This window comes from Malaclemys terrapin, chromosome 3, assembly GCF_027887155.1.
Source record: "Malaclemys terrapin pileata isolate rMalTer1 chromosome 3, rMalTer1.hap1, whole genome shotgun sequence".
Taxonomy (NCBI): domain Eukaryota; kingdom Metazoa; phylum Chordata; order Testudines; family Emydidae; genus Malaclemys; species Malaclemys terrapin.
In genome coordinates, this window is record NC_071507.1 from 158,518,510 (window position 1) to 158,535,257 (window position 16,748).

A 16,748-nucleotide genomic window follows, 5' to 3' on the forward strand; every position below is an offset into this window, starting at 1 on the left:
GAATTAATTCAATGGAGTAGTATCAGATCACCCCGGACACACCACACAATCCATCGTCTATAGCCAAGCGCTGAGGTACAGCCGCATTTGCTCCAACCCCTCAGACAGAGACCAACACCTACGTCTTCACCAAGCATTCTCAAAACTACAATACCTGCACGAGGAAATAAGGAAAGAAATCAACAGAGCCAGACATGTACCCAGAAGCCTCCTGCTACAAGACAAGCCCAAGAAAGAAACCAACAGAACTCCACTGACCATCACCTACAGTCCTCAGCTTAAACCTCTCCAACGTATCATCAGTGATCTACAACCCATCCTGGACAATGATCCCTCGATTTCACAGACCTTGGGAGACAGGCCAGTCCTCGCCCACAGACAACCCGCCAACCTTAAGGATATTCTCACCAGCAACCACACATCGCACCATAACAATTCTTACTCAGGAACCAATCCATGCAACAAACCTCGATGCCAACTCTGCCCACATATCTACACCAGCGACACCATCACAGGACCTAACCGGATCAGCTACAAAATCAGCAGTTCATTCACCTGCATGTCCACCAATGTTATGTACGCCATCATGTGCCAGCAATGCCCCTCTGCTACGTACATCGGCCAAACTGGACAGTCCCTACGTAAAAGGATAAATGGACACAAGTCAGATATTAGGAATGGCAATATACAAAAACCTGTAGGAGAACACTTCAACCTCCCTCGCCACACAAAAGCAGATGTAAAGATAGCTGTCTTACAGCAAAAAAACTTCAGGACCAGACTCCAAAGAGAAACTGCTGAGCTCCAGTTCATTTGCAAATTTGACACCATCAGATCAGGATTAAACAAAGACTGTGAATGGCTAGCCAACTACAAAAGCAGTTTCTCCTCCCTTGGTGTTCACACCTCAACTGCTAGAAGAGGGCCTCACCCTCCCTGATTGAACTAACCTTGTTATCTCCAGAACGATTCTTGCCTGCATATTTATACCTGCCTCTGAAAATTTCCATTACATGCGTCTGACGAAGTGGGTATTCACCCTCGAAAGCTTATGCTTCAATACATCTGTTAGTCTTTAAGATGCCACAGGACTCTTTGTTGCTTTTTATCAGATCACTGTCACTCATTACCCATCCACCTGTTTTACATGGTTAAACTTCAAATTGGTACATAACAAAATACTGGAAGGCAGAAATGAAAAAAAAATCTTCAGAAAACAAAAAAGTTTAGCTATAACCAGCAGGTTTACATCACAGCAGACACATTCTTGCTACAAATTAAAAGCCTAGAGTATGCTAGAAATTTTTTTCCTACTCCTAACATATCTATCTACTTTGTGTCTCTACAGAACTACTCTGCATACTTGTGTCATTGAAAGCAAACCATTGTATTAAAAAAGATAATATCCCAAGCATTTATTCAAGGCCTTTTCATTTTAATCACACAGCTACCAGGCCTGTTTCTTCATTTTCAATCCCCTTGCAGTTGATATGATGTCATTATGTATAGAGCCAGTCTAATTTTCTTGATATTGTACCATTATATATTGTACCATACTTAAAGAAATTAATCAGCATTTTTATCTCATTGGGAAGAAAAATTACTTCTTTCTCTTAAAAAACCCTGGAAACTTGGGTCAGCTGCTTGCTACTGTTAGTCATCCAATCACTTGTCTCTCTTTAAAACAAGATTATTCTTCGGTACACCTGCTTTTCTAGGGCAGCCATTTATACTTTGCTACAAGTAAATGAGTCAGACCATTTTACCTGATTTAACTGATCTCCCTAATGTCTGATTTAATGGAGTGTAATCACATCAGATATTTTGAGTCTATTCTGTTTGGGAAAATGGAAACCAAACAATCTTTTGTACCAATTATAAAGGTGAGAACATAAAGCAGCATTTTTTCCCTGTTACATTCTCAGTCAGTTCAGCCTAGTGTGTCTTTCAACTATGCTAATTCTCTACAACGCTCAGATGCACTTCTCGCATATTTGAAAAATGTCAACATTCACTTTTATAGCATTTGATTTCACACTTTTTAGGTCACTAAACCTTTCATAATATACAGCCATCATTCGGGAATGTGTGAAATGCAGAACTGAGGCAGCAATCAAAGTAAAAGATCAATCTACCAGACTGACAAACCCATGTTATCAATAAAGATTAAGAACTTAAAAAAAAGCACAATAGTTGCTTACTTCTGATTTCCTGTAGTATCATTAAAAATGCTAGTACGTAGCATTCCCATAACATCTTTTGTGTTCAAATGGCTGTATGTTGTGTTAGACACTTTACAAACAGAGCAGTAGACAGTACCTGCCCCCAAAGAATTTGCAATCTAAATAGACAAAACAGACACAGGGTAAAAGAAAGGGATATCACACACACATATTTTGTTTTTGTAATGGAGTGGCAGAGCTGACTACCTCATTCATATGAGTGTGTCTACTATGGCAGTATGGACTCCAGCTGCCCACCTCCCATAGAAGAGCAGTAGAACCTGAGCTGCTGTTCCCTGCTAGCCCTTCCCTTAACGCTGATAGCTATCGAAAGGAGAAGTATGGTGCCAGTGTTTGCAGTGTGATTAGCTTTATCATCAATTGCATTAAAAAGTAATCCAGAGGGATGGAAATTGCAATTTTGAACTCACAAACATGAATACGTATTGCCAGGGAGCTGAAGGATTGAAATTCTGGGAAGTAATTTTCTTTGGCAAAATTCTTTCAGATTTTGCTGTTTCAAGTTGTGTTTTGTAGGGTCTGTAAAGCCAATCAGCACTTCTGTATTGCTGTGGAAAATTGACCACACGTTTGATTTTGGATCAGACAGCCTAAGGCTCCTTTATTGATCAGTCATACATGTATGCATGGGGGAGTCAGCCAAGGCAGCCGAACCCCCCTGATGGATAAAATACGGGAGCTTATATAGGATAAAACCACAATTAGTAATACATACTTTCTTATCACCATTATTGAATGTGCTTAGCTTGACTTTTTGACTTCTGCTGTGTCAATAGGATGGATTTAGGCATGTGCTTAAGTGTGTTCCTGAATTAGGCCCTAAATTAGTTTTTGTTTCACAATAAGAACATAAGAATGGCCATACTGGATCAGACCAGTAGTCCATGTAGCCTGTCTTCTGTCAGTGACCAGCACCAGATGCTTCAGAGGGAATGATCAGAACAGGACACTTTGTTGATTGATCTACCTCCTGTCATCTAGTCCCACCTTGGAGCAATAAAATGTTTAGGGACATCAACTGTATGGGGTTGCATCCCTAACCATCTTGACTAATAGCCACTGATGGACCTATCCTCAATGAACTTATTTAATTTTCTTTTGATTTTGGTCTTCACATTATCACCTAGCAATGAGTTCCACAGATTAACTGTGCATTGTGTGCAGAAGTACTTCCTATGTTTGTTTTAAACCTGCTTCCTATTTTTTTCCTTGGGCGATCCCTAGTTCATGTGTTATGTGAAAAGGTAAATAACACTTCCCTATTCATTTTTTCCACACTATTCATGATTTTATAGACCTCTATCATATCTCCCGTCAGTTGTCTCTTCTACTAGCTGAACAGTCCCAGTCTTTTTATTCTCTCCTCAAATGGAAGCTGTTACATACCCTTAATCATTTTTGTTGCTCTTCTCTGTACTTTTTCCAATTCTAATATTTTTTTGAGATGGAGTGACCAGAACTGCATGCAGTGTTCAAGGTATGGGTGTACAATGGATTTATGTACTGGCACTGTGATATATTCTGTCTTATTATCTATCCATTTGCTAATGCTGCCTAGTGGTCTGTTAGTTTTTTTGACTGCTGCTGTACACTGAGCAGCTGTTTTCAGAGAACTATCTACAATGACTCCATGATCTCTTTCTTGAGTGGTAACACCTAATTTAGACCCTGTCATTTTACATGTATAGATTGAATTTTCCAATGCGCATTACTTTGCATTTATCAACATTGAATTTCATCTGCTATTTTCTTGCCCGGTCACCCAGTTTTGTGAGATCCCTTTGTAATTCTTCACTATCTGCTTTGGACCTAACTATCTTGAGTAATTTAATATCATCTGCAAACATTGCTACCTCACTGTTTACCCTTTCTCCCTTGAACAGCACAGGTCCCTGTACAGACCCTTGGGGGACTGCACTATTTACCTCTCTCCACTGTGAAAACTGACCATTTATTCTTACCATTTGTTTCCCATCTTTTAATCAGTTACTGATCCATGAGAGGACTTTCCCTCTTATTCCATGACTGCCTACTCTGCTTAAGAGCCTTTGGTGAGGGACCTTGTCAAAAGCTTTTAAAAAGTAAGCATTTCTCTTGCAAGGTGCTCTGGTTCTTTCTTGTAAATTGGAAGAGAGACTTGGATCACACCCCCCACCCCTTGTGATTCAAGCCTTTCCACACTAGCATGTCTAAACTGAGTTAAAGAACCTAGTTAATGTGGTTTAAAAGTGGGTTGCACAGTTGGCAGATTGCAGCTTTGAATATATCCTAGGAACAAACAACAGAACTATGGACATGTGCCTGATCCAAACAGAGATTAGAGTAGAGACCATGTTCATGGTGTACTAGTGTGAATGGATTAAACCAGTTTTGAAAGTGTTTTCAGGAGTACAGTTTTCAAAAACAGTTTAGCTTATAGCTGTCATGGCGATGGCTTAAGAGAGCCAGTCAGCTGTGCGTATCTGGAGAGAAGCAATTTAGAAACTGCTTCAGTGAAAGGAAATGAAATTTAAACTAAATCATCGGAGCTCTCAAAATAATAAATCCTGATAGGAAAAAAAGGCTCAAACCAGTAAATCCAACCAAAGCATTCAGATCTAGAACTGATATCGTTGTTGAGGAAAAGATGGTTGAAAGCATTAAAGCAGCAGGAAGCCTGACTTGATTTTTTTGGAATTGTATAGTACAAGGTAAGATTGGCAGGTACATTATATACTGGAAAAACCCCTACTGTGAACTAGGGAGACATGTCTTTTTTATGAACTATCCGTTGACATCTCTAAAGACATTGATAAGATAAGGTTGCTTCCAGCTACAGTGAATTTCAATGACGGCTGGCTATTGAGTGAGGTTTTTCAAAGGAAGAACCCAATCCATCTTTACATCAAGTCAGCCCTTTCCAGGAAGAGATTTAACCTTTCCAAGTGTAAAAAAAGTAATTGCAAATTAAAAGTTTAAATAGCTAAACACTGAAGCTACTTTAAATCCTTTATATTTAGAAGAAGAAGGAGAACAACTTTCGGCAGTCTGTGAGTGATGTAAATCTACAATTTAGTCACATTTTTGCAGGAAATTTCTTCCCACAAACGTCCACATTCTTCCTACCTCAGTTAACACAGTTTGACATGCACAATGGGCTGCAATGTGGGGATGGTACTAGAAGCACTTGGGTTCTGCAATTTTGAACCCACTAGCACATTGCAGACTCTAAATTTTTCATATACCTTAATTTTATCATAGCTAAGGTGTGTTTAATGCTCCACCTTTTAATCATGCTCACATACTAGCCAGTTTACTAATGTACCTTCTCACATACATGAAGAGGAAAGCCAGGACTGATTATCAGGTATCAGGACTGCCTGATTTGCAAATAATACAATTTTATACAGTGCCTTTCATCAAGGTTCAAAAAGCAATTTGAAAGTTTGGTAGGAAGTAATATCCACATAGATGGAGAAACCAAGACACTGAGAGGTTTACAATGGACCATGGGAAACCAGAAAGAGATTCAAAAGTGATGTGGGATAGGAGGGATGTTGTCTGAACAGTAGTAAGGGATGAAGAAACAAATCACTTCACCTACCAAGGATAAGTCGCTAGGTAGTGTGGAAATAGTATCTGTGTAACACTGAATAACAGCACCACAACAATTGTGACAGGAAGGAAAAAGGCATAACTGTTACCTGTCAGCTCTGTGTTCTTGGGGAACCAAGGTCCAGTACCCAGCCTGTCTGACTCATGAAAGACCTTCCGCCCACCCCCAACTTCTGCTTGAACCAAAGCCGATCAGAAGAAAGACTTACAAAAAGCAATGAAAAGGCAGTGGGAGGCACACCTAAACCCCTCCAGACAAAGGTAACAGGATTAAGGAAACTCCCCTAGCCTTATTTGCAGCGAAGATGGGACAGGGAGGCATCTCCATTAGCATACAGAATGGAGAACAGAGATTCCAAGACAAGAACTGAACTATGGAACCAGAAAAGCAGGAGAGCATTGCATGATGGGGGATCTCTGCTCCAGATGTTAACGAACCCACGCCTGCATACACCCAGCTCAGTAGTTATCAGACCTATTCTAGTGATAAATCCTTTATTGATATCCAAAATACAGAAGCTGCCTAATTGCATTGTGAGCTCCCTGGAAGGAACACCGCCCACAGCCAGGAATGATCCACTCCTATTGTCTAGCCTGAATAAAACAACTTTAGTACACTCACTTGAGCCATCAGTTTACCCATAATCAAATCTAGTATTCTCCCTTGAACCACCGTTGTTTCCCTACAAAAACTCCTACCCATGTTCAAGTAAGTGTTCTGATGCCTGTATCCAACATCTACATGATTCCATTGGGACTTCATCTTCTCCTGACTGATCGTGCTGGGGGCTCTGCCTGTCTCCAGCACTCCGGACCCTCAGCTACCACCACCATCTGGGAACCCCGATTGATTCAAGTTTCATGGAGTGGTGAGAACCCAGGTTTCTCTCTCTCTCTCTCTCTCTCTCTCTCTGTATAGCCTTCTGACCCTGACTTGTGTGATCAGTTAGTTTTCTAAACCTGACTTTTATAATCAAATTTAAGTTAGATTTAATATTATAACTGTTTTGTTTGTTTGGCTCCCCTTGTATGGTTATTACCTGGCAATAAATAACTTTCATGGTTAAGTTTGTTGCTTCTCCTTCTCTCTCCCTCCCCCTTGAGGGTGTTTTTTGGCTTCCCCATTCTCTCTGCAGCAATGCTCTTCATACCTAAGCTAAAGATCCCTGCAGCACCCAAAAATCCTGTGGAGTTTGCTCATCAAGTGGGTTACTACCAGAACAACTGTAACATGACAGTGGGGATAGGGATGTGCTGAATCTGTGACATATGAGGGTGGCAGATTGAAAGTGCTGCTTAACCCAACCTGCTTTATTCCGGTGCGGTGCCCCTGGCATATGAGGGTGACAGCTTGGAGGTGCTGTTCGACCCAGCCTGCTGAATCCAATGGCCTATGTGGCTGATAGTTTGGAAAGGCTGCTTGACCCAGCCTACTGACTCCAGGGACATATAAGGGGTCAGCTTGGGAGTGCTGATTAACCCGGTCCTCTCAGACGTGCTCTATTTAATCTGTATGTTTGTGTGTGTGTGTGTGTGTGTGTGTGTGTGTGTGTGTGTGTGTGTGTTAGTCTGATTCTGGGGCTGGAAGAACCCAGCCCTGGGGAATCTAGGTCCTGTAGGATAGCTCTATTGGGAGGGAACTTGCAGAAAGGAGAAGTAGAGCTCCGTATTAGAACACAAGTGACACAAGCGGTAAATTGATAGAATTACAGAACATCACCCCCCACCCCCCAGAAGAGTAAACCTAATAAATGAGTGTACCCCAAAGTAATGGGCAAATCTGATAACATAACTTATTCAATGGAATCTGCAGTGGATAACAACTGTACCTGTGTTAGGAATTGGTCATAATCCATCCTTCCTACTTTAAGAAAAAGGGCAATGGGATATTTAATGACTACAAGTGGTCACACTCTGAGCTTTACCTCATCTTAAAGGTGTCACCTCAATACCACACTGCTCCTCTAGCATTGCACTGGGAAATTGGTTTGCTACTTATTCAGGGGGAAGAGTTCCATCAATACCACTTCCTGCACCATCTATGTATTCTGGATTTTTTTTCCTATCCAAATACTGATAGATTCCAGTGTTAGAGGCATTCCAGAGGAAATGGTCAGCAAAAATTTACCAGTTAATACTCTGTGAGGCTGGGAAGTACAAGTGCATGAAGGGCAGTCCCTCTCACCAAGCCCTGTTTCCTCAGATACTACAAGACTGGAGGCAGAATATTATGATGCCTCCCTCTTCCACCCCAGTCGACAGGATTTTCATCCCCTCCCCCCATGACTCCTCTTGACTCATGTGGTGGTGGTGGTGGTGGTGTCTATTATTTGTATTTCTGTAGCTCTTAGAGTCCTCAATCGGGGATCAGGGCCCTCTTTGTGTTAGGGGTTATACACAGTTTGAATTTCTGTTGAGGCGTCATCAATTGGGTAAGATATTTCAGCAAGACACTTTAAATTTGTCTTTAAGTTTACGTCCTCATAAAGATGCTGAGGCATTTTCTTGCCCTCTACATCGGACTTCTGCTTGTCCACTCCCTTCAGTTCCTGGACATGAATATCCAATGATTTGTACTCTGTAGTCATTTGCACTTGTACAGTGTTGGTGGAAAATGTTACTATTCTGATTTGATAGTACTTTGAACCCATTTTGCACAGGTCTGAATTACAGCAGCTTGCAAAGCAGTACAGAGCCCTACCTGGAAGAAAAGAGAGAGGCCCCGTGTCTTTGGAGTATTTATATATTTCTTCCATTAAATTCATCTCTGTCATTAGAACATGGAAGTCCTTGACCCTTTTTTACCAGACACAGGCACAGATTGCTGTAGGAAAGGACAAAAAGAAGTCATCTGTGACTTTGCATTTCAGTATTCTGACTGAGTAATGCTTAGTAATTAGTTGTGACTTTTCCCCTCTGTGGTTAGCTATTATATGTTCCTGCTCTATACCTTCCATTCATTATATTTCTGGGGATTTTTAAAAAAATCATTTTCTTTGCTTCATTTTTGGGGATGGTGCTCTGGCAGGTTAATATGTACAAACTTGTGTTCTGTATTTGCTCCTCTTGATATATGTGCTGAATACTAGTAATTGTTTTTCTCAAAATTGTAATTTTCAAACTTTCACAGAATGCAACAAATAACTGTACACAGAAATGTACAGTGTTAATGTATGATTAGAACATGACTCATATCACCAATGTAAAGGCTTTGTTTTTTTAAAGAGAAAAAGATTAAGCTCATTGTATATTGTCCAGCACCAGTGATGCTCCTTACTCTCCCACTCAAATATACCAGTATATCTGATAATTAATTAGAGAGAAGAAGATCTTCAAGCTCAATTGAAAGTTTCCAGGAAGATTTCACAGTAGGATTATTGCTTTTTTAATTAGCTGAACTCCATAATAACATATTAAAACTGTTGAAAGCAGGCTCCTCAGTGCTTCACAAACCAAAGCAATTCAGTATCTCATTTACATTCCTCTCCCAGTCTCTGCAGCAGCTCTATAAATAGAATAGACTATACACAGAAATTTATTACTGCAGCTGATAGCAATTTTCTTTTTTAAAGGTGTCTGGAGGCATTATTCAGGAGGATTCATTCTGGTAGACTTTCCAGCTGAGATTCTCCCTCTCCTGGAACTGTGGGTGGTCAGTTTTGAAATACACTAATGCACTGTTAGAAACAAAGACTGTCAGCAGAGTTATTTATTGTCTTCAGTTAATAATTGCTGGAGTTCTCTCAGCTCTAGATTATTTCCTCTAATCGGACTGTCTGCATTTTGTAAGCAGTGAACATATTTTGTAAAGTCACATTCCTTTGACTTTTTATCACTAAACTTTCTAAGGATTATGTTATTATCAGGAAAAACATAATGGCTGTGGTTTGACATGGCTCACGTCACGTCTTCTGCAATCAGACCCGTAGGCATGTATGACCTTATCAAGTGCAGAACAGATGTGTTTGCAAGTTCAGTATATTGAGAATCTGTAGCAACCATACAAACCAATCTGTCTTGTTGTCAACCTAATTTCTATCATAAATCAAGAAAAAAAATCAGGAGCTTTTAATGACAGTGATCCTAATAATACACAATACCTGAGATGCATGGCATGCATTTCAGTCATTAATATAGCATCTTATTCACATGCAAATCTCTATCCATTTAGGCATTTATACCACACACCCCACCATGGTATGTATGTACGCTAAAAATAATGTATATGAATGGCCTAACTCAACTGCCTAATATTTGTTTCCTCACCCCATTCAAAAGAAAATAAGATTGGTTAGAACTTAATTTTTCTCTTATCCTTCTGAATTCATTTAATGTCTCCATAAATGATAGCATAGGAAGTATGCAGGAAGACATGTTACTTTTCAATATTCTGGTTCAATTTAAATGTATATCTTCTTTCAGGTCCTACTGTATTGTCAAGTGCGATTTCAAATACTTAAATATATATCCAGATGCTCTGAGTGCATTAACATTTCTCTCTCTCTCTCTCTCTCTTTCTCTCTCCTTTTAAGACATTAGGGAACAGCAGTTTTTTTCTTTAACAGTTATTTTAAGCTTTATTTCCAAAGGCAGGACCACAAGTACTTAATGAGAAGCTCTGAAAAAAGTCACATACTGTGAAATTAAAGGAGAAATAAATTAAAAATATAGTATGGATTGTTGAAAGTAGAGCTTTTTAAGTCAAGTAACCTATAAAGCAGTTATCCATTTCCAGTGTAAGTTACATAAGCTGAAAAAATGCTTATATTTGAAGCATGAGCTAAGAGCAAAGAGGAAAAATCGTTTCAATAATAAAGCTGAAATTACTTGGGTTTTTATGAAAGTGAAGAAAATGCTTTTTCTTTTAAGAATATTTTGATATTTATAGGTTTTTTATTTAAATCTATCAGTGATACAGAAAACTGGTTCTGTGAGTGCCCTGGACTCTACTCTGGAAAACTTTGTCAGTTCACAACTTGTGATGAGAATCCATGTGGGAATGGTGCTACTTGTTTTCCAAAATCCAGCCAAGATGCGGTTTGCCTCTGTCCTTATGGAAAAACTGGAATCCTCTGCAATGATGGTAAGGATGATATAAAATTTAGCAAGTGTTTTGACATGAGTCAATGGACAGGAGCAGGAGGATAGATGGGAATTAGTAATGTTACTCAAGTAGGTTGATTTGATTCATATAAAGATGACAATATTTCTACTTTTTATCTTTGCCTTTTTAAATATCTGTTCCTGAGATTCACTGACCATACAGATGCTATTCGTACTTAGGAATTAGGCATTAAATAAGCATTATCTGTTGTCTACAAAGAAAAGCTGTTTAGCATATTGCAGTGGATCTCAAACATTATTGTAAGGGGATATACTGCCCCTTTAAGGCCAGAGAGGGAACTTTGGGAGGCCAGGCTACCCCTATTCCAAGAATTCTGGAGGAGCAGACAAGGGCATAGAAACTGGCAGCAGCAGGTGCTGGGGGAAAGGAAAACCCAGCCTACAGTTTCTTTAAAGGACCAGTACAAGGAGCCCAGTAGTACAGGGTGGGATAAGGCTGCTCTCTTTCTCAGCAAAACCAGCCATGATAAATTCTAGAAATGAGGGCGGCATATAACGTGCCTCTTCCCTCATAGGGAGAGACATTAGCAGTGAAAGGACTGCTTGCCTGCTGATCTCTCCCATCCCAGGGGAGAAATGACTGGTGGTGTGATCTGGTCTCCAAGTAGGGGAGGAAGGCGGGAAGACTGCACCCCAGCAGAGATGCCTGGGAGGGAAAGACGTTTGTTAAGAAGGCTTTGTTTTGCATTCTGTTTGTTTTTGAAAGGCATTGGTGCTAGCATGAGGGGAACTGAGGGCAATTTAAAAGGGCCAGCTGGGAGAAGTCACCTTAAGGACCTTAGCCTGCTACAATCATATTTAAGGAATACACAAGCCTTCAATTGACCATTTAAATTGTAGGTTTTATGGCTGCTATTATCAATCCAAGTGATTAAATAAATAATATTTCAGGGATAGAAGTGAACTGAGCCTGGACTGAGTCACAGAGGGCCCAATACTGTAACTCTTAGCCGTGTCAAAACTCTATGATATCAATCAGAGTTGCAGGTTACAGTGACAGCAAGATAAGACGCATTATCTAATCCAGTAAAAATGATCATTAAACAGTAAATGCATCTCACAAGATAAATAAATACATAGTTTGATTACATCATGGGTGCAGAGTTCTAAACCTGAGGAAACTATAGAGCTATTGCAGGGAATTCAAATTATAATATTAAATATGTCAAGAAATAATTTGCATGAAATGTCACACACTGAGTGTCACAGAATTTAGCAGCTGTGATATTGTGTACTTGTGGGAATGCGGTGGTGGTAAGAGAAGACAGAAATCCTGAGTTCTGTTGTAGCAATTCACCCTGCTTTATTTTCTAGTCTCTTAAAAGTCACAAACCCAACAGCTGCCTGCTAAGGATTCTCGGTAGTATAGCCCAACAAGTGTTCTCCCTGTACTAGGTAATGTTATAATTAGAACGACCAGCTTGGTCTATTTTACCTTCCACTAGATTAGTTCAACTTCTAAGAATTTAGTGGCAGTTTCACCCTTCTAATTAACAGCAGAATTGTAACCTACGTCAACAATTTTGTGAATTACAAGTAGTCGCTGTCTTAAACAAAAGTGCAGCTGCCTCTAGGATAGAAAACAACAACCATTTAACAGTTCACATCAACACTACACCGTAGTTTGGAACAGAAAGTAAAGAATACTTTATTCAGTTTAAAAATAGAGAGAATTTTACATAAACAGAATATAATTACTCAAATATGTATTTGGCCAGATAACTAGGGATTACATGAAAGCAAGGCCATGGATTTTTAATGGTCTTAAATTGTCAAAGGCCTCAGCATAGAGTAATGGAGGTTAAGGTCAGAAGGGATCACCAGAACATTTAGTCTGACCGCCTATATTTCACAGGCCACCAACATCAGCCAGCGCCCTCTCACTGAAACTAGACCAAAGTGTTACAGCCCATAGAAGACTAAACTATTATGTATCATAAACAGAGGAGGGACTGAGCCCTCCCTTTGCCCGTTGGCGTGCTCGGACCCTGTCCCTGGCAGCCAAGCCCGGGCAGGGAGCAGGCTGCTGCCGCCTCCCTGCCAGGCTCTCTCAGGCAGAAGCGGTTCCATCATGCTCCCTGCCTGGCTGCCAGGGAAAGGCAAGAGGGAAATGTAAAGTTCTAATTCTATTACAAGGTTCTGGTGAACTCACAAACCCTGAAAGTGAGACAAAAGTGGTCTATTTAGTTATTGAAGCCCCAGAATGGAAGTATACACTTCTAGTTCCTACATGTATTTTTCAAAATTGCATATTAGGCAAGAATATGACACTGGATCCAAAGTGTTAGTCACAACAATGTATACCATTGTAAGGAGCAGGGTGGGGAGGAATACCAGGAAGCATTGAGTCAGAGCTAACAGAAAGGACAGAGCTCTCATGTAATCAAAAGCAAGAATAAATCCTGCACAGGTAAGCAAATGTATGTATTACAGTGTTTTAGACCAAGCCTCAGTGTTTGATATTTCTTCTTTGCAATATAAAGATATGCAAGTGAGGCTATATTATGGGATCCATAATTATGTTGTTATATGTGTTACAACACATGAATAAAGAAGCCATCCCTCCCAGTGGATTATCACCTATGCATATATTACTCACAATGATACATATTTTAAACTACATTTTCTGGTAATATTGGCCATTCTGAAGGCTCAGTACATTTTTCATGTGAAATATATTCCCCCCTTCCCCCCAATGTATTCAACCAACTTTAAAATGCTGAAATGGGAATACAAGCTCCAAGTTACAAAGCTTTATGGAATGAAAATCTGTCTGCAAGTGAGTTGCTCATATTTAGCTATGTTTGTTACACAATGTCACCTTCAGAGTACTGCAGGTCTACAGTCTAAATGTAGCACCTTGTTGACAGTAGATGTCCAAGGGGAATTTCCTTAGGTAGAAAGCTGCATGATTGTAAGGGTTCGGGCCAGTGTTGAGAGAGCTGCTTGGATGATGATCAGATTTGCTGTTCCTTCTACTTAGAGACATTTTTCCAGGTCACTTGCTGTCAGCCCAGTTCTAATGCCCTCTCCACTCCATAAAATGTAAACAGAACACAATGCAAGCAGGTATATCATTAAGGAAGTGGTTAGCATAAAGGCCCAGATGTTTTTCAGGTAGGGAGAGGGTCTCCAAAGGAAGATACAGAGAGGCAGTTTCCTCCTTTTCTATTTCTCCTTTTCATTACTTATAAAATCATTTTATTAATGCCTCCATTTTGCTTCCAAGTGTGAGATGAGAATCTGGCCTAAGCAATGTATTGAGCTATGGTTAAACACAGAGGGCCAGATTCTGAGCTCTCTTATACTAGTGTAAATAAGGAATATGCCATTAAAGTATAAATGAATTTGTCCATGGTAGTTTGGGAGTGATGAATATTCTGTAACAGGCATATGAAAGAGACAAATGATAAAGACAATCAGTCAAATTCAGCCTCAAGTAGGTAAGTATAACTCCACTGAAATCTCATCTAAATCTTGTGGTGATGGAAAGAATATAAGCATGGATGGGTGGAATTATTTTAGAGGATTATTCCATTGATTGTGGTCCAAGCCTATTCTTTTAAAAATTCAAAAAGTACATTGTTAAATTTTGTTTCGTATTTGCCTTGCCATACATAACTGTTGGCTTACTATTACAATGCATAGATAGTTTCATAAATGAGTCTTAGGCTCTTAAATTGCTTAGGGGCTTTTGAAAGTTTTAACTGTAATCTTCATTTGCTGAACCCAGACCACTATATAAGTGGTATCATTACCAAGCAGATCTTTGGAAACAACACAGAGAAAAGAGAACACACAACTAATGCTATATTGAGGAAACTCAAATAAAAGTTAGGAATGACATCAATAGAATTACTCAGACCTCTCAACCTAGAAAATTGGCAGTGTGAGACACAACTCATTGTAATATGTGAAATTACCTAAAAGTGGAACACCTGTATGTTGTTGTGCATCATGCTATAAATGACAGGTTATAATGGTTTATAAGAATCAAATCTGTTTTGTAATCTGTAATAGATTAATGTGAAGGAGTGTTACCAATTACAAAACTGATTTATATAAATTACATAGTGAAAAAAACTTAATTCTATATGCATCTTATAATAATATGTACTAAAAGCCAATAAATCTATTGTTTACAGTGTGATGTATGAAAAACACAGGTGCTTCACACTTTGGTCATTTGGGGCCCTGGTACAGGGGTTGCAGGGGTCCTTGTCCTGGTTTGGAGAGAAAATCATCCTGTCAGTTAAACCAGGGTGCTTATTTTTCACTGTCCCAATTGCCCTCTCCCAATTAACATCAGATACCATCTTCCTTCCCTCCATTAGTTAGTTAGTTCTTGCCTATCTCTCTTTGCCTGCTGGATGGGGACAGAAGGTGGTGGCTGCTGGGTGCTGTAAGACTGTAAGGCTTTTCTGGAGCCCAGGTACTCCCAGCCTTCTTGCAGCTTTGGGCACCCCGCTTTTCTCTCGCCTTCCCCTCCAAAAAGCCTGCAACGGGAGACAGAGAGCTGTCCTGGAGACAACAGTAGATAGAGGAAGGGTGAATAGGAAGAAGCTGTGCTGGCTGACATTATTCACAGGAGCTAGGTAGAGAGGATAGCAAAGTCCAGCAGCTCAAAATCAGCTCAGCTCCCTTCCCCCTTCACCTTCGTCCCATTGTGTGAATAAGGTGTAGGTCCTGCTTCCTCCTCACCCCTTCTCTATATACAAACTGTGGTTGGTCCCTGCCCCTCTCCAGCTTTACAGACCTCTCTCTCTCCTCCTGGGACACAAGGAGCAGGAAACCTAAGAGTAGAAGCAGACGTATCTCCTGCCTCCACTTGCCAGCTAGCAGCTCCCTGTCTTGACTGAGTAAGCTTTATAGTGGGATAGGGAGCCTACAGTGTATACAGTGTGGAATGTACCACACAATGCAGTACGCTTGAGAGTGTCTGGAGTCACACTGGTATAAAGGCCCTGATTCAGTAGACTAGCCCTGTTCATGTGCTTAAAATTATGTATTAGATCTGGTCAATATTATTTCCCCTAAAAAATGATGTTTTATCAAAAGTGAAAATTGTCATGGGAAAATATTGTGTTCAATTGGTTTTTTTTTAATGATGAGAAATTTTCAAATGAAACAAAATGAAAATGTTCATACTTTTCACATTTAAATTTTCATTTCGGTTTTCAAAAATTTTCTAAACTTGAGGAAGTTTTGAAAAGTTACAGAGTAGAAAAAAAGTGGGGATAAAACCTATACATCCTCCATTCTATTGCATTTGGGGGAGATCTGAAATGTTTCAGATTTTACAAATTGAACTGAAATGAAACAGTTTACTTCGTTTTGAATTAAAACAACAAAAATATTGTTTTGTTTCATTTCAAAAGTTTCCCACAAAAAATTAAAAAATCAAAGGAAAAATTTGTCTGAGGAAAAATGTTTGAATAAAGTGAAACAAAGTGTGTCTGTGGGCAATGTCCAAAACATATGTGACAAGGTACTTGATTTAATTCTGTGCTGTTGACACAGATGATGATGGATAGAATCATAGAATCATAGAAGATTAGAGTTGGAAGAGACCTCAGGAGGTCATCTAGTACAACCCCAACTAAATCATCGAAGCCAGGGCTTTGTCAAGCCCAATAGTGGATTTACCATGGAGTCACTGGCACAGCCACACTCCAAGGGGGCCCCGACCAGGGCCACTCTTCTCCGTCCCCCCACTCTCTCCTGCAGGGGGCAGAAGCTTGGTGCTCCTGGCACTGAGGCTCCTGCTGCAGTAGGGCAGCCAAGCTC

The 16,748-nt window shown here is 39.9% G+C and overlaps 1 protein-coding gene across 1 annotated transcript in view; it reads left to right on the forward strand.

Annotated features, from left to right (window-relative positions):
* Positions 1-8,617: 8,617 nt before the first annotated feature.
* The window catches only part of LOC128834279 (protein eyes shut homolog), a 104,112-nt gene continuing 95,981 nt past the window's right edge, over positions 8,618-16,748 (forward strand). Inside the window, exons 1-2 of the mRNA XM_054022888.1 lie at positions 8,618-8,663; positions 10,726-10,920. Of these exons, the coding sequence (XP_053878863.1) occupies positions 8,618-8,663; positions 10,726-10,920 (241 nt within the window). The remainder of the gene's footprint in view (positions 8,664-10,725; positions 10,921-16,748) is intronic.